The 23,534-nt window shown below is 36.7% G+C and overlaps 1 protein-coding gene across 2 annotated transcripts in view; it reads right to left on the bottom strand.

Moving 5' to 3' along the window:
- Window positions 1-23,534, bottom strand: part of SLC4A10 (solute carrier family 4 member 10) — a 114,695-nt gene that overhangs the window by 53,437 nt on the left and 37,724 nt on the right. For both annotated transcript variants that reach the window (XM_057367648.1, XM_057367649.1), the window contains 3 exons: window positions 17,120-17,258; window positions 10,035-10,195; window positions 210-398 (listed from right to left, as the gene is read on the bottom strand). In XM_057367648.1, the coding sequence (XP_057223631.1) occupies window positions 210-398; window positions 10,035-10,195; window positions 17,120-17,258 (489 nt within the window). The remainder of the gene's footprint in view (window positions 1-209; window positions 399-10,034; window positions 10,196-17,119; window positions 17,259-23,534) is intronic.

The raw sequence follows: 23,534 nt of genomic DNA, 5'->3' as shown, positions 1-23,534 counted from the left end.
AGCCCTGAATTGTGCAAGGTACCCAAATTTCAAATTTAAACAGGTATATTTCTGATGGCATAAGAGGAGCCTCTCTCGTGCAAAAAGTGCCCCTTTTACAGGGCAGCTTTTSAGAGCAGAATCGTGCTGTTAAACTGTGGGTACAAAGCACGTGCAATACCAAACAGGCAGATGTGACTGAAGGCTCAAAATGCAAAATAAAGCATTACCATTTTTATCCATGGAATGGGGCTCAGACTGCTTCTTTCCAATATCAGCAAAGGATCTTACAATTGGGATCCTGTTGCTCAGCTTCTTCTGGTTCTGGTGGTGGTGCTGTTTCAGCAATGCCTCGTGCACTCTGTGACGAACATCTTCACTGAGCTGCCCAGAACCCACCTGCTGATCCAGAATCATATCTGAAAACATACACATAATAAATAAAAACATAATAAACAGGGGAAAGAGGAAACATTTCATCTTCTAAATCGCAATGATAATCATTAGTACCCTATGGGATTACAGATTAAAAGCATCAGTTCCTTTAATACAACAGAATTAAATGATAACTTTTATCTAGAAGTGTTTCACCCTCAGAGAGGCAAGATGGGGGGGCGGGGGGGGGGGAGAAAAAGATGCTATTAATATAAAAATCCTCAGAAAATTAGGCAGTTCACAAATTAAGGTCACCTATGGAACGACTTTGAAGTCAGTCATTAAGCACTCCCATACATAGCATATTTAAATCCARGGTTATGATGTATATAAGATGTCTTTTTTTCCCAAATAACCCCTATTCTATTTCCTACAATGGACTGGMTGCTGTGAGGAAATAACTTTTTATTCCCTTTGTATTTACCACAGGAGATCACAGTCCAACTGTTTCTTTCTTATAACTATAATCACAATACTTTTGGTGCAATATAAAGAAAGGTCARGTAAAACAATACAGAAAAATGTGTTGCATTATTTGTTGATACCTAATAGAATCCATTTCTACTGCTGGATATTCCTGGAATTGTTAAGCCTGGAAAAGAGAAGGCTTTGGKGTGAACTAACTGCAGCCTTCCAGTGCCTGAAGGGAACTTGGAGGAAAGATAGGGCAAGACTTCATATAATTAAGACTTCATAAATTCAGAGCAGTTTTAGATTAATTATTAGGAAAAAATTCTTTACTGTGAGGGTGGTGAGGCACTGGAAAAGGTTGCTCAGGGAAACTGTGGATGCCACATCCCTGTTCCAGGCCAGGCTGGATGGGGCTCTGAACAGCCTGGTTAAAGCTGGCCCTGCCTACTGCAGGCGAGTTGGAACCAGATACATTCAAGGTCCACTTCCAACCCAAATCACTCTGATTCCATGATCATACAACACGCATAATGTGTTTCAAATGGGAAAGAATTGAGAATTCTGTGGGATTTTWAAAAAATTATTATTTGGGGAAGTACTGCTACCAACAGAAACAATGCTTAATAGAAAAATAAAGGAAAAAACATTAATTCTCTATCAAAGGAAGTATAACAGCATTTAAGTACACGCTCCCCTTGTATTTCATTTGGAAGAAACTGTACTGCACAAAAACAGTGATATAATAAGCTAAATCCAAAACTCTCTGTACTGAAAATCCAGACAGCTCATGATTCTGTGCTGGAGCCAGAGTCATATCTACCAGTAAACTCAGTGGAAAAGCAAGCAGAGCAGAAAAAATAAAAAGCAGATGCATCATAATGTCATGTCTTTGATAACTGCCAAGAGCAATAGAAGATAGACAATAAAAAGCATTAAATAACTATGCTGATYAAATACACAGTTTAATTGCTAACAGTCACCTATGCACATACACTTAAAATACACAAGTTTTTCTGAAGTTTTCAGTATCAACATAAGCCAATGGATCACAGCTGCTTGAGAGCTGAACAACAAAAAACCTGCATGTTTCACTTATGATGAGGAAGCTACCAATGAATCTACATCTCTAAGAGGACACGCACACAAAATAGTAGAATATTTTAGGCAGGAGGCAAGAATTTGCAACACATGAAAAATGAAAAGCAAGCTCCAGCTCCAAGAAAAATATTTAGTTTYCTCCTCTACTCTATTGCCTTTTGAAACATGCCTCTGCCCTAAGGATATGACTATCTTCCTTTTAGACACTCTTAGTACATGAATTTGCATGTTATAATTCCCAAAACAGGACAGTACTTTATGTAATATGACAGGGGATCTTCAAAGGAAAAAAATAAATAGTAAATAATAAATTTATAACTCAGGGCATCTGTGCTAAAGCACAATTTAAAYTACCCTCTGTTCTTTCCTTTTTAACTCTGTTGAACAAAACACAAACTGTAGAAGGTGCAAAATCAAATATTAACTTCTTTGAGTTGATCTAAGACAGATATCAAAAGGAAAAGCTGGAAAAAAAAAAGATTCCTATAGAACAAATAAATTTACAGTTGTGGTCATCCATTTGCTTACAGATCAGTAGAACTCCACTGGTATGGTGTCATTCCTGGAATAACAGTATTTTCCACATTAAATAGTAAAATATGTTAACTGCTGAGGATGATGTCAATATTTAAGATTATCCATTTRAGGAGAAAATATGACAGGAAAAAGAAAATCAAATCCCTGTCCTCTTCGTTGCCTAGATGCTCTGCTAAACTTGTAACAGCCACAGGAGCCACACAGTTGGTGTCAGTGTGGCAACTAACAATTCTGATTTCCTGCCAGAGAGAAAAAAGAGGCTCACCTTGATTTTTGGGGGGATTTTTACAGCAGTTTCCCTTTTATTGTAGCACTGCTACCACATGTTAAAAAGGAAGATGCATTCAGCTTTGGAAAGAGGGAAGATGTGTTTTCTTGTTTTGATATGTCCCTCCAGTGGTCATTCTCTTGCCATAGACCCAATTGCAGTAGCAGCTGTAGGACCTTAAACACAGTCAAATTTCTGACAGATTGCTGTATTTTGACCCTTTTTCCAAGCCCTGAACAGATCTGAACAGGAGTAAGAAAGACTGTCCATCTGCCCCTATCATTATGGGATTCCTTCTCAGTTTCTTCCCAAGCTTCTCAAAATATTTTTTAAAAGCCCAAGCCCCTKCAATATCAATAACACCCTTGATTGGAAAGACAGTAAATGCCTTTCTTTCTAAAGTAAATTAGAAAGAGTAAATGGCTAACAGGAGCACTTTAGACATTTAATTTTCAGAATAGACTGTAATTCCTTAATCCTGTGAGCAGCAGAGTCTACATGCTCACATCAGTTGAAGCTGTACATACTTTCAAAGCCCTGGCCTTCACTTTTGTATCTAGAACAGGTAGCCATTTCTTCACACTCCGTGTGACAAAAAAGAGTAAAGAATCTTTATTTTAAAGAATTTTCCTCTTGAATGCCCTTTTAAATTCTGCACAGTCCCCTTCTAGCCAGAGATACAGTGTACTACTACATTTTTCAAGGATGCTTCACTACCACACAAAGCTGTCAGAAAGATGTGACCTGTGGAAYATCCACCAGCACATTTATCCTTCTATTAAATGCTCTCACCATAATATTTCTGCTGACATCAAGTACACTGAAGTAGGACATTTCTTCAGTAAGGAATCTTGATTAATGCTGGAACCATTAAATCATTTTTTCAAGCTGTTAAAGGCAGATATTCTCCTTGACCTGCTCATTTAAAATAATTCAAAAGAACTTGGGGTTTCATACAATTTCAACAATGTTTTCTCCATTCAGACTCAGTTACAATACCTCATCTATATAAAATTAATTTTGTGAGTAAATGTGAGCCATGTGAGTACTTTAACAAGCTATTATAGTAACTCAACTATAACTCATCATCACCTGTGAACAATTTACCCAGGCTGTGAATTACAGCACTGGGRTGCAGAGAATTTGTATCAGTTCAAATGCAGTGTCACTCACTTGTGGCCCAGCAAAGAMAATCCCATCTGTCCCACCTCTAGAGTCAGCAAGGGTGCTAAAGCAGGCTGGCTGCTTCCACTCACTCTGGAGGTATCTGTYACACACTGCAGCTTTGTGCAGACTCGTGGCCAGCACCATGTGCTCACCACAAGCCCAAGCAAATGGACAATAAGGAGGTCCTCGAGTGTGGCCACAGCTCATTCCCCACTGCACCAGGTTCACAGAGTGCTCATCACCTCACATGAAATACACACACAATGTTCAGATGAAACACAGAATACATTTATATAAAACATACTCCATTTGTATCAAAATACCTGTGAAGTCCAAAAAAAAAATTGCTGGGCTCGTACTCTCCTGATATAGGCTGGCACTGACAGTTTACAGCAGAAACTGAATTCAGTATATACAAGTAAGTGTGCCAGTAACATYTCCAAATTTTCTAAGTGTACAATTGCAAGACAAAATGAGAGATTTATGACGAAATACAAAACACATAGGATTTTCTGTGGATCATGATTTCTGTGATAGCTGACAAAACCTATTTTAAAAGCCAAGGTTTTTCTGGCTTGTGGTCATTCCCCTTAAGGACAGGGAAGAGGAAAACACAAGCAATCCTAATGCATTGGTTTGTGGAATACCATCAGTTAAAACACTGTCCTTTACCTTAGTGCATCTCTAAAGAGGAACCCAAATATTTCCTTCCCGAGTGAGTCAGGTACTAGGAGCTCTACAAACCCAACAATCAGAATTCCTGGGCTGTGCTGCTGAACCAAGACCCATTTACATYGTTTACAATGCTGATTATAAACAAGCTATCTAAGCCAGCAGATTTAGCTGCTCATCCAAGAGGGCAGAGCATTCCAGCACTCYGAGACACAGATTCTATTTCCAGCTTTATCTGAAATTATTTGGTTCAAGTTTTCAGTTAAAATATTTGAAAAAGAAAGAAAGAACGAAAACTGTCTACTTTCCAAAATAACACTATGCAATTTTATGAGGAACAAGAGCATGTATTTCACAAAACTGTAAATTGTAGAGACAAGGCCAAAATTCCCAGCTTGCAGTTCAGAACTGCAGCCACAATGGATGCCTCATAAAAAAAAAATAAATTTTGCAAGCTGAGATTGACTTGTGCAATCTAAAAAGATTCCCACATTTGTTGTTAAAATAGGAAAACACAAAACAACAACAGCAAAAAGACATGCTGCTTAAAAGTTGGTACGAGATTTACAATTTAGCTACGGACAAAGAAACAAAACCGAATAGTTTCTCTGTAGAGGTTATTACCACATGCTAAGCTGAAAATAAAGCAAACGAATGTAAAAACCTGGGTAAGTGAGAAGGTGAAAGCTGAGCAAAAGACAGGTGTAGGGTCAAACAGAGAAGCAGATTACTCACAGGCAATCCCACGCTTTATTACAGTGTTTGYAATAAAAGTTAAATGTACCATAAAAGCACTGTCAGAAACATAACACAATATGAGTGTTTTAGATGAAACAAAAGGCTCCAGTGAAATAAAATCTCAACTTGAGCCAGTTAAAATACGTCATTATTATGGAGTAATATACCTTAAAGCAAACAAAGGCAAAAGGAGACTTGTTCAGATTGAAAGCTTAACATGATATTAACAAAATCAATAAAACTGCACACTTGGGATGTAATGCCCTGAGTTGCTGAGCACAGAGTCCGGTGACCTCAATCACAAGATTAAGCYGTTACACAGATGGAAAATTCGATCGTGAGGAACATACAAAAGACTGCTTGGCAAAAAACAGCCAGATCTTGAGATTGGAAAGCAAGGGCAAATCTAAAATTTCCTTTTAAAAAGAAACCATTATTACAATTAAATCATTTTAAACAAACGGGAATATTTGAAATAAGTGCAAATCACCAAAGCTCCACTGTGCAACAGAGGCCACAGTTTGTATTTGACAAGGTTTGACATTTGTTCACAGAACACTCTGCATAACTACAAGAATATGCAAGTTCTGYGGCTCATGCTGTAAAGAAAGTATTGCCATTAAAGGCTGGACTGAATAGTTTTTGAACCAAACAACAGAAAATGGCATCATATGTTAAATAGAGGAACCTTTTGGGTTCATTCAGTGGTTATAATCAAAAAACCAGATGGTAATCTGAGACTCTACATGGTTTCAAAGGAACTAAATGAAAATATCAAAAGAGAACATTTTCATCTGCCAACTTGAACAACACAGTGAAGCTGCTCTCTAATGGTACAGCCAGATTCTGGCAAATACCTCCTCAAGAGACAAGTTCCAAAATAAATTGTTTTGATTACATAGATTTTTCAGACTTCCTTTTAGCATATGTTCGATACAGAAGTGATCGATAAAATATTACTACATAATGTTCGAAGGAATTCCTTGTGCATGGAGTGCTAACTTACTGATTTAGGAGTCACTGCRAAGGCACATGAAAAAATAACATCACATATTAGAAATAGTAATAATTTCCCTAAAATATGTTTAATAAAAATTGTATTTTTCAATCAGATAAAGTTCAGTAGAGGAAATGAGCTTCTTTCAAGAGAAAGAAAATCCATCATACAAAAAATTAAGAATAATTTGAGAAAATTTAGGGACAAATATGTTGTTCTGATGCATGATGGCAGTGTTGGAAGTTCATCTCAGAAGTCTCTATTATAACAAGATGCTGTCTGTGAATTCAGCACTATAGGTATGAATAAGCTCTTTAGCAACAAAGAAAACCGTGTGCCTGTCCAAAGAAATACACAATCCTCTATATGATTTTTTTTTTTTAATATGACAGTTGGAATGAAAAGAAAAAACAGAGAATGGATGTACTGGAATACAGGATGATGCAAAACTTCTCATGACATAAACGACATCTAAATATTTTTATGCAGAACTATCAGAGTTTCCAGGGATAAAACACAAAAGGTTCTGGAAACCATGCAAGCATTATAAAAGGTGGCTTTTATCTGTAGATTTTACCACAAGTCCATTAATGYTTTAAAACACAGACTTTAATAATAGAAATTCTCAAGGGCTAAGTGCTGAGAGTTTAGTGCCTTGGTGAATAAGTGTTTATAGATTAAAAGCCTTGACTAAAACAAATAGGAATTCTTAGTCTCAATTTAGCAAGGAAGATTAAGTATTCCTCTTTCAAGGATATGAAGACTGGCACTGCATTAATAGAAATGTAATTTRATATTGGAATATAGCCCAGATAGCAAGACACTACCAACAAATACACAGCACACATTTCTCACTAACAAAGCATTAGGGAAGTAAGAAGAAAGTACACGTGCACAAATAATGTATTTGTTCTCAAAGGATGATGTATTATAGTAATGCAGTAGCATTATCAAAAGATTGCATTAAAAAATACCCAAAACTTTAAACCATGAATCAGAAGCACAAGAATCAAAGTTAATTCAAGAGTACCACYTCAAACCATAGGGTATAACCTGTTTTCACAAACTCTGCTAAAGGTGGTGTACACAGCAATAGTGAAACAAAACAAAAAGTGATTACCAGGATTGCTGGACAAGCCAGGCATGAGAATGCTAGCAATCCAAATAACAAGAGCTGAATGTTGAATAAAATTGAAATTAACGGGTGAGAGTGACAATTTCTTTAAATTCTAAATTGTCAGGACTATCAGGTACAACTGGAATACATATCAGTACCTGGTGAAAACAGTATTTGTATTGTATAGTGCAATGTAAGTAGGATTATAACTATTGACAAGGAATAGCAACAGACAATAAAGGATTTCCTGAAAGTACCAGTTCTGCCTCATCTTTAGGTCCAGAAGTCACTTCTGTTGCCTGAAATCTTYAGCCATCACTTCTATGTAAAAAGAGCTGCCTGCCATAATTTTTGGAGATACCACATTTCTAAGATACGTGGCACACACCTCGGTGGCGTGCTCGTTGCCACCACTATCAGTCCTTCCCTCTCACAGCGCTGCCTCCTGTGTGCCACACTCTTTGGCACATTCTCTAATCACTGCAGACCAGGGATTCCACACACAGCATTAGAGGAACAAATTACAAAGGAACTTGACTGAAGAAAAGGAAAACAGCAWTGCTGCAGCAGAAGTAATGCTAAGAGAGAAAAGCAACTGGAGTAGCAATTYTATTTCTTGAGAAAATTTTTTAAAAAATAAAATCTCTTCAAAGAAACCTGACAGAACGTGAATAATTCACAGAATGATTCACTTGCCAGAAGCACCTGCTGCAAAGCTKTTTAAAAAAGAATAGCTCATTGCTTATTGAATCTGCAGAGGAGGAAAAATATAATCTTCTCKCGAAGACAAAGCACAACCCCTGCAAACCTTATCATGTGTCAGGTCACCTTATCAGAAAGGGAGGCCTACCACTTCAAGCAAATAATGTAAGACATAAAATGCATCCACATCTGCCACAACAACAGATTCTTTTTAAATGAAAATGGTATGTGCCAATTAAGGAAAGCCATCCTAAAGCCTGTTCTCAGAAGAAATAAGTTTTCCTAATCAACAAATCAAGATAAGCCACAACTAGGGCTGACTKAAAATTGCATGAGGGTAACTCCCCAAATTCTCTACTAAAGAACAACTTACATCTGTGGAGAGTTTCAATATTAGTATTACAAATTCTCAAATCCTTGGCTACATTAACTAAAACAAAATCACTACAACTAAGGATTAAGAGATTCTAAACATTAATTAATTATGGCCTCACAATATTGGAAAATAAAAAAAACCTTCAAAAAAAAAAAAAAAAAAAAAAAAAAAGGGATGCTCACTGAAGCTGGGTTTTTTGCATTAATCCTTACTTTTTTACCTATTTAAATAAAAACAATTCTGGAAGGCCTTTCTTAGCCAACTATGGACAAAGTTGAGTGATTTCTGGATTAAGAATGTAAAGCTCAAGATTGAAAATCCCAGTGCACTACTTAAGCAAAAAAGTAATACAAGAACATCAAGCAGCTGATCTAAGTACTTATTAATTATTTATAAATAAATAATAAGACAACAAACTGATCGACACCTTTGTTCTTTCAAATCAGCTTCTTTTTATTCTTTGTGTTTATCTTTTATCATTATCAAGACAAATTYTGAAGCTCTGATTCAGACTATGAGTCATGGAAGAATCAGATCTCGGCACAGAGTAGAAACCCACACACGTTTCTGCAGATTTGTATTAATAATATCTTGCGTCAGTTTGACATAAACAATTTGGGAAAAGTAAATAGGAAAAAGCAGTTACCCCTATGGGAGCCAATTTTAATTCCACTATTAAATATAGCCCAAACAATACCTCCCTTATAATTTAAGTAAGTAAAATAAATTTTACATCACACTTACATAATTTATACATCACCCATAAAATAGCTTTCCTGATAATCTTGAGCATTTGAAAATTTTATTTGCTTTGTCCTTTGTATCTTTACCTGAACTAATTACAGTCTTCAAGGGAAACACCAGGAAAGCGGAAAATGGCATTAGTCTCATTCTCCCTTATACTTTTGGGACAGACTCATCCATTATGTTCTCTCTGGCTCAAAAGCTCTCAAAAGCTTTAGAATTGCAACTGCCAAATACACTTCTATTAGGAAAAATGTACTCAACTTTATCTTAAGAAGTTAATGCAACTAAAGTTTCTTTTAAACCTTACACTTTATATCATTCCTCCTGATTTCATTCTCAACTCAGAGACATGTCTATTTTCATGCAACTTATTTACAATTAATCACCCCTGTATTTTTGGTTGTTTTTATTTTTTTTCTCTAGATTGCCTGAAATTGGCATAGGAGTAGATTAAGTTTGTAGAAGTCAGCACAAGCCTCATTCACATGAGGCAGCATGGCAGGAGCAGAGAACATGCCAGCTCTAATTAAAACTGACCAAACTCTCCTCTTTCCTCCATTTTAATTTTCTTCTTTATACAAAAATTGATTCTTAAAGCAGCAGATACCACATAAAAAATATAAACAGAATATTTACTAGCTGGGCCAGACATGAGTTTCTTTTCTAATACATTGAGAAAAACTTTACTAGGAGTTTCTAAACTGAACTGATTATTATGCAATAACCTTCTCATAAGCATTTAATTTTTATGATTAATTTCATAACCAGTAAATGAAACATCAATACATACCTGCAATTTCTTCTATGGAGTTAGCTCTCATGTCCAAAAGAACTGTGCCATTCAGGATGCAGCTTCTCAGCTCAAACAAGCTATGAAGTGACAGTGTGGCAACGTATGGTTTGCTCCACCTCTCTCCACCATCCTCTACATCTTCTTCAAACTTCAACCACCTACACAAAAAATCAATTTTATAACTCCATTGTGCATAAGAAATGAAAAAAAAAATAATTGCTTCTATGGATATGGAAAATACAGAAAAAAGACTTAAATATGTCTTTGTATTTCATTTTTTCTCCCTTTTTAGGAAATATGAAAACCCTTCTTTGGCTACTTCTTTCCATATAATGCTGTATTATGCCATTTTTGAGGATAAGTTCTGACCACAGAGATGAAGAGAGAAACATATTAAGCAATCTTCTTTGTACTCTACAAGAACTTTGACAAATTCTTYGGTGTACAATATTTCTGTGATAGTATAACAAGAGGTACAAAAGGGAATCTGGAGAGACTTCAGTACAGTAAAAGGATACACAAAACTGGCATGAAAGGATCAAGTCTTTTATTACCATCCAGCCAGATGAACTTGCTTGAGACTGAATTCTCTACTGAATTATAAACTTAAAATGTTAAAAGAGTATTAAACAAACAAAATTCTGAGAAGTCACACATTGCTGTGTGGAGCCCTGCAAGTTTCCAGCTTGGCAAGGTTTGAACAGCTGCAGTCACAGCACACACCTGTATCTCTTGACTCAACAGCACTCAGCTACTTTATATGGACATGGCAGCAGAGAAGTCAAGCAGAGCCTCACACCCTGACARCATCTTCACACCTATTTCCAAACAGCAGGGAAGTGTAAAGCCTTAGGACCTCTAAAGCTGAGGAATTTCCAGTTTTACCAAGCCTCACAGCCCAGCAATGCAGAAGTACAGCTGTCCTCTTCTGTTCCTGGGCCACCTGTCCAACTCTGCTCCTACTTGTAAAATATGCAAGTGTACCCACATTTTAGACACTTTCCTCCTTTCAGTCCTTGTGTACCAAATTCTTCCCCTTTTGCTGCCATCCTGCTTGCAGCCACCACTTCACTGACTCATTCATCAGCAGCATATCTGCTCCCTTCCTAATGTATTCCATTTCTTGGAACTGTCCCAGCTTCCTTCTTATCATTTTCTCATTAATTATAGAGACAATTTGCTTCAACTCCTTGGGTCCTTGAAAATCTCCAATCTCCTGTGCCTAGCCCTCTCCTCCTCTGTCTATCTAAACATTTTCCCTCCATTTCCTCTTTGAGGAAATTGGCCAGTTTCTGTATCTTGTCTCTGCCCATGGAACGCTTTCCTCTTCACCAGACCTGTTCCCCACTCCCTTTGTTGCAATCTCTTTTCTCTTCCCACCCCCTTTCACCTTTACCCTGCTCCAGAGAAGTAGCAAGAAGGACACAGCACATACAAAAATTTGCTTCCACAGAGCCAAACCACAAAATTGAATTTGAATATGCAAATGAGGTTTTCCAAATAAATTTTCAAAACTATGTCCAAATGGACATCAAACACAACTTAACACACTCCTCCCCCACCAAATTCAAAGAGATACTTTGAAAAGGGTGACCTACAACAACTCAGGAAAGTTATCAAGAAGTATGTGAGAAGGAAAAACAGTTCTTAATTTTTTATTTTGCAGTTCCACTTGAACTCTCTAAGAGGATGCTCCTATCTTACTCATGACTCTCTTGTTTCCAAGCTGAAAAACATGGAATACCTATTCGTGTCCACATCACAAATACAGTGCATTTATTGTCCTGCTTAAACTATTGTCTCCCAAGGCTCTGCAAAATACCTACATTTTTCTCTTCTCATACCTCAGTTTTTGCACGTCTCTAATCTCTTTAGGAGATTTATAAGATCTTCATGCTTGAGTATTCATAATTATTTCTGCTACCATGTATTAATAGGAACATAGTATTACGCATCAATTCTTAATTATGTATTTATTCTTATGTATTATTATTMTTATTATTTCTTGCTTATTATATCTTGCTTAGCTTGTTATATCTTCTTTTATGTTTATTCAGAAAAAAAAGAGTAAAAATCATGCTACATGTATTCTAAAATCAATGATCCAAGCATAGGTTTTTACAAAATATAATCAGAAGCCTCACACTGTCATTACATTCTGTTCATGTAAATAAATCTTCAACATTGCTTATCTGATTATGCTGCTGTAGTCTGTCCTTGATAGCAACTAATTTAAATCTACTGACCGATTGTAAACAGATTTTAGGGCAGTAAAAGASAAACAGATTCGTAAAAGTTTAAGACAGGTGATTGGACAGAGACAGGCTTATTACCAGAACTTGTAACATACACAGACAAGTCTAAATCATGAAAACAGTTTTAATTAGAGTTTTTGTGTCAGACATCAGAACTTACATATTGATACATAAAAATCCACAGAAAACAATTGCTACTGCTCAAATACTTGCCATTGTGATCATTTRGGTTTCCATGAACTGGAATAGTGTAATTCTGTGGGTTGTATCCCATTTCCTACTGCTGCTGAAACTTATGTGTTTAAACACATTATCATACATTATTATTTAATAAGCCAACAGGCCAGGACATGGCATTAAATCATAYCCAGCTGAGAGCATTCTACGTTTGGAATAAATTTCTATTTTGATTTTAATAAGCATAGGTTTACTAGTTTCATCAAGGGAACATTATGTTACTGTTTATCACCTTTTATCTTTTCAGAAATATTCTTGTTATGTCAGATAGTCCTTATTYAACATATCACAGAAACAGTAGCAGAAAACATAAAACAACTCTAATCTTATGCACAGTCTTTCAATTCTAAGTGTTCGGTGGTTTTAAAAATCATAATACTATTTGAACAATCCTCTGAATTCATGTGCAAGACTCAAACACAGAAATGGGCTTTGAAATCCAAATTCAGGATTAGCCTCCCAGTCAGCCAATTTTGTATTCCTTTTAGTTTCTCAAAAACAAATTTRAATATACCAACTTTTGCTATTTAACCCTTTAAATCCCCAAGTTCCTGGGAAGCACCATTGATCCCTTTCGTATATTGAGCTCATGTCACATGTATCCCATGTAACTGGATGATATCAGGAGCTATCTTAGCTACGTCTGATTGCAYAGAAGAGCTCCTTCATTCTTACAGTTTTCTTTTACTGGTATAGGCTGGCGTAGGTCTATCGATCACACAGTTTAATTCCTCTCATAGGAGACTTGCTACAAAAAGATATGTGAACAAGAGTGCCAGCAATGTATGTTACTATAGGAAAAATATTACTCGGGAAAGTGTGCGTGCATACACCACACAAATGTGYCCCAGCTTCTAAAGCCATCTCCATCGATTACTCAGCCATCAATCAAAGAGTGCACATGCCTCATTTTAAACTCAATTACTGCATTTTCTGCACAGTGGGAAGTGGGTGATTTGTATTTCTTCTATTTCAYAGTGTGGTATGTCTGCAGCAGGGAGATGGAGCAGGTACTCACAACTCACACAACAGTCAATGGYTCTAATGTAATCTTACAATCTGAATAAATTTCCACATGAGATTGTGCCTGCCTGCACTGATCTGAAAACCAATCAAAGACCACAAGCATGGCAGGAACATCAGGAACACAGCAGAAGTGAGAAACCGATGTTTCTTATGAAATAGTTTYTTTGGAAGAAAGTTCTGATCCAGGGAAAATGCATTACACTTCCTCAATTTCCCAAACCCATCTACTTTCTARCCACTATTAACAATTTACTTTCTAAAGTATGGACACCAGTTTATTTTCCTARCTGTGTATTAAAATTGAAGCCTAAGCACTTTCCTCCTGGTTCAAAGCTTCTTTCTATTTTCCTCCTTGCTACACAATTTTTTCTGTTCCATAAAGACAGTTATATTCTCCAGATATTTTTGGTTGATATTAGCAAATAAATGAGTCACAAAAGTTTGGGCAAAACTTGCTACAAATCAGGCACCACTTTTCAGCCTAAATACATGAATTGCTTTCCCAAAAGCTGCAACTTGGAGTTACATTACTGGGTGTATAAAATAAATCTATTACACTTCAGTGTATTTCTCCACAAACTTACTGAATTTTTTTTTCAGAATAGAAACCACATGTCATCTCCATAGAGAATGCATGACTGTACAGCTGGGCCACATACAAAAACTATTATTTTTTGAGAATGACTATTGCTTTTTTTTCCCAATCAATTGATGGGAAAAAAAAATAATTTTATCCCTCTATCAATACAACCAAGCCCTTAATTCCATTCTGCTCTTTAAGTAATTCCATGGACAGGACATTTAAATCAAATCCTGGAATGGAAGACTCCAGTGCACCTTCAATCAAACTGAAAATGCCAAGATACAGATGGACTTTGTCAGAGTTAACCCAACACTTCAGTGCAAGTGCAGAGCTTGGTGAAATGAATAGACAACCACTTAGTGCTTTTCACTCTCATTAAATTAATCTCTACCTGGAATTACATCCAAAGCCAGACAGCAAGATTTACAAATATTTCGAAGTGACATTTTGCACACAGATGAAAAAGCATATAAGCCTGAACAGCAACAAATTCAGGTTGTATTTTCTCCATAGTCATGCTTTTAGTCAAATCAATAATTTTGAAGTCCTGAATCAACCACAGGCATTTAAATTGATCCACTGTATTAGGTTCTAAGCACATGATCTTGCATCTTAAACACCATCCTATTTCTACTCAAAGCCACCTTGTTCTTCATGTATATCTTTATCTATTGCTAGAGGAGTAATACCTCCTAATTTCTTATCATCAGCCAGTTTCATTATTAAAATCCTATTTTTTCATTCAATAATAAATCTATTTACTAAGCCTAATTCTTCAGAAGTGAGCTGTCATTACCTTTCACACTAATAGTATAATCTCTCAGCATGACTTGCTGCACCTCTTCAAATAGTTCCTGACCTGTTAATAGAATTTTTACACTAGAATGCAGTTTAAGTTATACATTCCCACCAATCTACCATATCAAATGCTCTACTTTAAAAAATTTAGATCCACTGTTTTTCTCTTCGCAAGAAAAGCAAAAATCAATTATCTGATTAAAGAGCATTATTAACTTAGTCTGACATGAAATACCACTGTATTGCATTTTATCCAATTTTCCACTTAGCTCCAAGTCTAGAATTTTTCTTTCCTTCAAGCATTGTTCCAAGCCTTGTATGGCTCAGAAATTGGACAATAAGGCCTCTGTTTGTCCCAACCATTTTTATCCTTTTTTTTTAATAGTATTGCTGTGTTTGGATTAGAACAACACACCTGACAGAGTCACAGAAAGACACACAATTCAGGAATTGCCCTGTCCATGAAACACATGTTCTTTCAGCTTTCAAGGATGGAAATTATTATTGCACCCTCTTATTTGCACAGAAAAGCACTTTCAGTCTTGTTCTCATTTTCAGTTTAGTCATTTCCTTGCCATTTCCTCCTTTTCCAACCAGTCACCCCATGTCAAATGCAGTCTGAAATTTTCAGATCCAGACTGGAAAAGATCATTTTTCTTGACCAGTTCTTTCCACAGAGCAGTCTTCCTTTGCTTTCATCTTACTGCTAAAGCTAAAGAATTTTTTACTATTCACTATTATGTCATTCTTGTACCTTCTGAGCTCCAGAAATATTGTTCTCTTGGCTGTTTYTTCCTGTCCTTTTTCAACAATTTCATCTTGTTTCCATTAAACATTTTTAATTCTTTCTTTCACAAACAACAAAGAAGGCTGTACATACAGACAGATCAAGMAAAACAGGAATTTATTTCACCTACTCCTTTTGAATTCTATCTTGATCAGAACCACCCTCCAACAGAAATTTTCGGAAACACAAATCTTTGATAGTTTGTAAAGGGATATTTTAAGCTGAGCTAAAGAAGTTGCTATTTCCCTGCTTAAAAAATAACACTGTGATTTTTACTTTTTAATCACAATAGAAGCTGATGCCCCTGCTAGAGAGGTTCTGTGTATTCTTAATCAGTATGAGAACAYTGCAGATGATTACCATGATTAGATTTTCTCTCTCTGAATATTAATAAGATTATTTAGGAACACTACTGCATTCCTTTTGGAGCACAATCCCCATATGAGAATTTTCTACACATAMAGATCTATATTTAGCATTTGTCTATGCTGCCTGTGAACAGATAATGGAAGGCAAGGTCACAGAAAATTCTTGGCCTTCTGGGAAAAAAGAATTTTGCAATAAAATTACAGAAAAAACTAAACCATATTCATGTCAAACAGCCCACATACATAGTTACCCACAACAACCTTTCAGAAATCCTGCAATTTTTATTCTACTGACACCAAATATGTATTACAGACTTTTGGGCACCATTGAGGAACTTGGTCAACAACTGGCAGGGAGAGAAAGAATTAAGGATCCAAGAAGAAAAATGAAKCAAAGATTGCTGGAAAATGTAAATYCTTTATGAAACTAAACAAATCATCTCCTATTTAAGTGCTCAAAGGAAAAAATACACAATTAAAAGTTCTGTATCAGAATTTTGTTTTCCCAGCAGAAATGCAATCTAAACAGTCTTTCACAYTAATTTTGCAGAAATAAAATAATTCAACACTGAATACTCATTCTCAAAATAAACTGCTCATTGAGAGTTAGAACATGTAAAAGTTTTATTGCTCCAAAAGTAATCCTATTCCTTGCTTTAATCTTTTTATAATAGTACCTTTATCACTTGCTTGAGGATTCAAGCAAAATATAAATTTTAAAGATTCTTAAAATTATGAGATAAAATATTAATTGACCCAATGATTTTCAATTCACATATATGATATATTACATTAATTTTTTCCGATTGGTATTCACCCTGACCTATATTCACAAATCCAGATGAAAACATTTGGCTCTGGGAAACGACAAATGCTGTTGCAATACTAGCAGACWAAGGATTAAAATTATGGTTTTATTTAAGCTTTATGTCCAAAATCTGTCCCTGAGCTTGCCACAGCTTTGAAATCATTCCCCAATCCAGCAGCAACCAATACCTACAGATAATTTTAAAGTCRTTAAGACTCACCTTGCTGTCTCCCTCCACTCCGCATCCTCTCCTTCACGCCAACAAATYTCATCAAGCTCAGTAAAGAGATCATGAGGAATGTGTTCCTCATCATCATCTTCTGTTCCAAGAATAAACTGCACCCTTTGTGATGGGGTATCTGRAGAAAAATAAAAATATCAAGTCCAAAACACAAATTTTTTTTGCCCTGAGAAAAAAATACCATTAAATTATCTAGATGCTTTCACACATATCACTTACTACCACACAAAAAAAAATTAGTTTTGCTGTAAGAACATTCATTTATACATAAACATATTCAGACTGAGATCTCTTCATTTACTGTAGTTGTCAAGTCTGCTGTTTAAAAAATGCATCCCAAGACWTAAAGTGATGCATAGAAWCAGGGCCTATTGGAAGCTGAAATGGTATCTCCCCCCCCCCCCCAAAAAAAAAAAAAAAGGCATACAGAGAGTAGCATAGATAAAGCTGAATAAAGCTGATAAAAGTCTTTTACCCCAGCGTTAGAAAAACTACTTTGCCTTTTTATAAGTCTAAATCTGCAGATCTATCTCAGCTCATAAAGCCACCACATTAAATGTGAAATCTTTGCTGTAGGAAAAAAAAAAAAAAATGAAACTAATCAAACCTGTCTTATGTCAAAACGCAACTGCAATCTTGATGCCATCCCCTGCCCCTTTGTTAACTGTTTCTACCTGATTAGAACCTCTTTCTACCTTTGTGGCTGCTTGAGATACACAACTTTTTAATCTGTCCTAGCTTCCTCATTTTCTTATTCCTGTCTCTGTTTTCCCTTACAGTACTGTCACAGCTTTTCATAACCTTTCAGTGCAAGTGGTTAAATATATTTTGGAGACMTACTTTAATTTTTTCACTCAAAAAATTCCCTGAACTCACAGAGCACCTTAGAATACATGTATATGCAATGTTCATAGCTCAAGTGATATATTACAAAAAAAAAATTTTGTTTCCTTATTTAAATGCAAATCTCGAATGAACAAACTGATGAAATGCAGTCTCTCTAGCAATACATAGGTGCTTTTTCTACTAATGCATTTCAGATTTCTGAAGGGAACCCAAAGTCCTTTATGAGAGCTGACAGAGGCCAGGCTGCCAGTCAACTGAAAAACTGATTATCCTGCAGAACAGCTCAGTGATTCCTTGAACATTGTCTAAATGAAGTTCAGTTCTATAACCGTATGTGTAAGACAAGGCTACAGTATTCCATCTAATAGCAAAGAGCATCACTGCATAGGGTCCTCCAGCTCTTGGGATTTTGGAAAAACTGAGATAACACTCATTGAATGCTAATTAAAGAGCAAACACAGYACCGAAGCAAACAAATGAAATGGGCCACTGACACAGAAAATTAAATTCAGAAATAAAGATACCTCTTCAATAGTAGTACTAAACTTGCTATGGCAATTTAAACAAGATATGACAGTTTTCACCTGAGGTTTATTTGCTTAAAAATAGTGTAAAGATATAGTACAGTCAAGCCTATTTACCCCTTCACAAAGCAAGGAAATTAAACCCAAGAAGAAACACGGGAGAGGAGGGAGAGAGATATGGGCTCAGGTACTACAGAGCTCTAGAGAATGGAACAGCAGGGGGTACAGCCACAGAAATTACTTTTGGTGAATCACTGAAGCTCTGCAACCAACTCCTCCACTTTACTCTTTCTTTGCTTTCTCTTTTCTCACTGTTCATTCCTCTTTTTCTCTTTAACACCATTCTACCTTTTTTTTTTTTTAATCTGAGGCTAGAAAATACATTCTAATCAAGAATCATGTCACTTGTTAAGACTATTTTCCAGAAGGACAAAATTCAGAGATATATGAATTTGCAAAGGATTAGTGCATATGACTACCAACAGAACATGGAAAACAAGCTACTTTGGTAGAGAGCTGGACTGCAGTTAGAATCAGAGAMTAAGCATTGCCAGGAACATCCTGTACTCTTGATAAAATCAGTACTAGAGCTGATTTACAGCAACTGCTACTGTTAAGTAATAAATGAGCAGTGTTGTACCACGGAGCTGCAGCTTCATGACAGTTATGATCCTCATGCAAATACACGCTTTCAGCGTGGGAAGAAAAGCAGGGGATCAGAAATCTCTTGAAGTCAGGTGAGTAGTAACAAGGAATCACCTTACAGCAGGAATTTGATCTTGCTGGGTCTTCTGTRTAACAAGCTACTTGACTGACAACAGTGAATCAGAATCTTTTAGGTTGAAAAGACATCTAACAACATCGAGTCCAACMACTGCCAAGTCCACCACCAAACCACACCCCTAAGCACCACATTTATAGAAATGACAAAACATGCACTAAATTATCTTCTTGTTAACAAAGCAGTAAAGAAAGCTGCTAGATTCTGTCTTTCTTTACTGTTGTAATTTTTATGGGTATTTGAAACCTGCAAGTCCCAGCTTCATTTACACACAACAAGCTGGAAAAAAAAAAGTTATCATTTGCTTTATAGCACAATCATTTTATTTCAAGAACAAAACCCTAGTAGACTTAAACAACASGAAAATTATAATAAAAACAACAGATCTGTTGGTTATACCTACAAGACTGAATTTACAGGACAATTCATGAGCAATGCCAGATACATTTGGTTCATATTCATAGGAGTAACAAATACCAAATATGTCATTAATATGTTATATAGAAAATTGGGATTCAAAATCAGTATGAAACAATAGTTCAGTTGCTGACTGTCAAACTGATAACTTAATCCTCAGTGCAGAAGAATAATATTTGCAAACTAGGACAAAATGTTTTCTGCAGTCTAGGAAAACAGAAATTGGCTTGAATATTATTTTTGTCTATCCCTATTTCAAGTAGCAGAGCCAGAATTAAAAAAAAATCCTTCATACTATTACTGCTATTTCTAAAAAGTAATGAAAACAATCTTGATTAATCTTCTAAAAATTTAAAGAGTGAGATTAATCTTTTACACTAGTATTTCTATGACTGCAGTTGTTTTATATCAGAGTTAGTTATCAGAAGCAACACGARTTTAAAGTTTTACAATAAGCAGCTGATGAGCCTCCCAAGTAACTAGTTCATCACCAGTTCAGGAAATCCTCCAGGACCAGCCAGAACCGGGTAGAAAGTCTTGTAAACAACAGGAGGAGGGGTACCATCAATAAGCACTCCTGCTTGGCTGATGAGCAGTCTCAGTCAGGAAAACTGAAGCAKCTTTGTGTTTGCTGTGGCTGCACCAGACACTGTTTCATCCCTGGTTCCTCTGGGCTTGTGCTCATTTTGTAAGTGCTGCACTTGCATCCAAACTACCTGTGATACCTCAATCTGCATGCAGATTCTGAGTATTCCRCATTTAAAAATCTGGCTAATTTCACTGGTGTATTAAAAGGGTAAAAATTAAGACCTGGTGGTTAAGCTATTGAACACACAAATTCAAATTGAGACTCAGTGCTGCAGAATGGTAGTGACCCTGCAGAAACCTGACATACCGATCTATATTACCACACCTTGTAAAGCCATCAATGTCCCTAAAACAAGTGCAATATGTGGGCACAGACATAACAAACCAGCAGATTTGAAAGCCAGAATTCCTAATRCCCTCATTCCCAGAGGGACACATGAGGAGCTGCTCCCTGGAGCAGTGCTCAGTGCAGCCAGTGACAGTGCCCTACATCACCATCCCACCTTGCAAAACTCGTGCAGAAAGGAGCTATAACTGAGGTTTCTCCCATTTAAAACATCTCCAAGTGCAAACACATCTCTGGGCCAGGACTGCTCCCTCTTGCCTRAGGGAGAAAGGCAAAATCAAGACTTGGTCTGGGGTAACAAAGGACCCCAGAGCGGGGTTACTCTCAGTCCCTTCACATAAATTCTGTTCCACTACACCAGCCAGAGTAMTCCACGATTCCTCAGGGACTGCCAGGGTTTCATCTGGGACAAATCACCCAGCCATCGGGCAGAACTGCACACCATCGACCCAGGCAATATCACAAGCAGAAATACATATGAAGGGTATCCAAATTCTGTCCTCTGCTCTTCATAAACTCTAGAAAGAGTACAAAACTGTATTTCTACTAATACTCTTTTAGCTCACTTGTCAGAACAGGTTTCTGTATTTCTCAGCCTGTCGAATCTGCATTTAAGGGTAGAATTAGTGGGCAAGCTCTTCTTACTGGGGTCAGCAGATGAAGGAGTAARAGATTACTTTTTCTACAGCAGAAAAACATGCTGTTAAAATAAAACTTTCATTACATAAATTCACATAAGAACGTAAGCAACATATACRAGATTTAATCCATGCCTTGTGCTCATATGCCTTCACATTAAAATAATATTAAATATGCACACTACTTTTTTTTTTTTTAAATTACTCCCTGAACAGGATAAACAGCAGACAGGGAGTTAACAGGTATAACACAGCTAACAATGTGCATCAATAATAATCCCTTATAAGCCAAAGGGAACGCGTGTGAAAAATGCACAGGATCAGAGAAAAGAAATTACCATTTTAGACACAAATATTCATCATCCTCCTGCTTGTACTCACCACAGAAGTGGTGGATGGGGACTCTCCTCTAAACTTCCTTTGCAGACTGGACTCTGCCCTTAGCTCAGTAATCAGTAAAGGCAGGGATCRTAAATTCTTTGGTTTTAATTAGAAAACATGGTAAAAGTTAAAACAAAAATTGCATTACTAAAGCCCACCTAAAATAGCAAACAGCCATACAGGYCACTTCTGAAAATCTCTTCACAGACCTTAGAAATCACATGTTGGGTTGGGAGAAAATATTCCCTTGGTTGTTTTCTGGCTTTATCCCTACAGGTACAATCTGTGTCACGAAACTGCCCCAGCATTTTCTTGACGTGAATTATTCCTGTCAACCCAGGGCTATAACAAATAATCATMAATCAGTTCTTTTGGATCTGACAATAAGGACAATTCCCAAGCTTTAATTCTCTTATTTTTGCTGAATTCTTAAAACTGCAGTTATGATACATTATTTTAATCCAGATTTGCAGCAATCTGTTCCACAGCTGCCCAGAGATTCAATTTTCCGAGTTCATCCTTTATCATACAAGTCTCTAGCTAAGAGTAGGTGAATTCAACAGCCATAGTCTTTACAAATAATTCCATTTACCCTGCTAATAACCCCCTAGCACTTGAGATTAGGTACCAAACACAGCCAGCTGGGTCTTTTCAACCTGCTTTCTTCAAGTCCTTCTACTGACCAAGAGAAGCCCCCCTTAGCAATTCCCTTTTTTTGCTTGCATTACCCACAGGAAGCCTTYCCTGAGCCCTGTGTCAGGTTCACCTCCAGGGCTGCCCTGCTTGCCTTGCCTCATCCAACATCATGAATTACAAATTTAAGCCTCTTTAAAACTAGGGATTACTAAATCCAGATTTCTTAAAAGAACAAACCAAACCTTCCCAAAGCCTCAATAGTGTTTAGTCATACAAGATACACATGAGRCTGTAATCAGAGCACAGCTCTCACAGCTGTGCTCACTTTAACCCCCAACAAAACCTGCCATTAAAGACACCCTGCTCAGTCTTCTTATTCTACCATTTTAAAACAGCTACTTAAATATCTTTAACTCACAGGTACCCAAGAGCTGTTTCATTGGTTACAGACAAACAACAGACATCAAAAAAGCCTGTGAAAACTGCTACTAAAATCTACACAGACACCAGTCAAGTGCAACCCCAACAGCCAAAATCTGCACCAGGCTTTTGGTGCCASCACCACCCACAGCAATGATGGAGCTTTGTGGCCTTGCAGTTCACAGCAAGGAGCACCCAGGAGATGCCCCAGACTAGAAACAGCTCTCTTTTTTGTCAAATTAGTTTTAATTTGCATCAATTCCCTAATTTAACTCACAATCACAATACCTGCCTCACAAGGAGAGCTGTGGAGAAGGGGAGCTGAAGGCAAAATGAAACTGGGGCCTTAATTACAGCGGCAGCATTTCAGCTGAGATTGGCAAACCCTTACAATACAACTAGCATTACTGCATTTTTAGCTAGAGTGGATAAATTCACTGAATTTCCCCTTCTCTTTAAAAAGAAGAAACTTAAGCTGAAATCACTGAGCATACAATTTTTACAACCAAAAAAAAGCTCCTCAATGTACAAACCACATAATCTGCAAATTGTGCAATTTACAGGCACATCATTATTGCAAAATGGAAACACCTTTTGCAACCTCTTCTCATCAAGAGGCAACAGACAGACAGTGGGAATCAGGTATAGGGAAAACAAAACCCAAACCTGAGTAACTGATCTGTCCCCCTAAATGACAGGACTCCTTTTCATTCTACTAACTACAAATTCTGCGTACTATTTGTCTAATCTGGAGTTATCTCTGATTCTTTACACTGAGAACACGGGTTATTTTTGAAAAGCAACARTAACAGATACT

The sequence above is a fragment of the Malurus melanocephalus genome, unplaced genomic scaffold (genome assembly GCF_030028575.1).
Source record: "Malurus melanocephalus ecotype Western Australia unplaced genomic scaffold, MMel_1.1 scaffold_81, whole genome shotgun sequence".
NCBI lineage: Eukaryota > Metazoa > Chordata > Aves > Passeriformes > Maluridae > Malurus > Malurus melanocephalus.
Note: the sequence above shows the minus strand (reverse complement) of the source record. Positions and strands in the feature narration are given on the sequence as shown.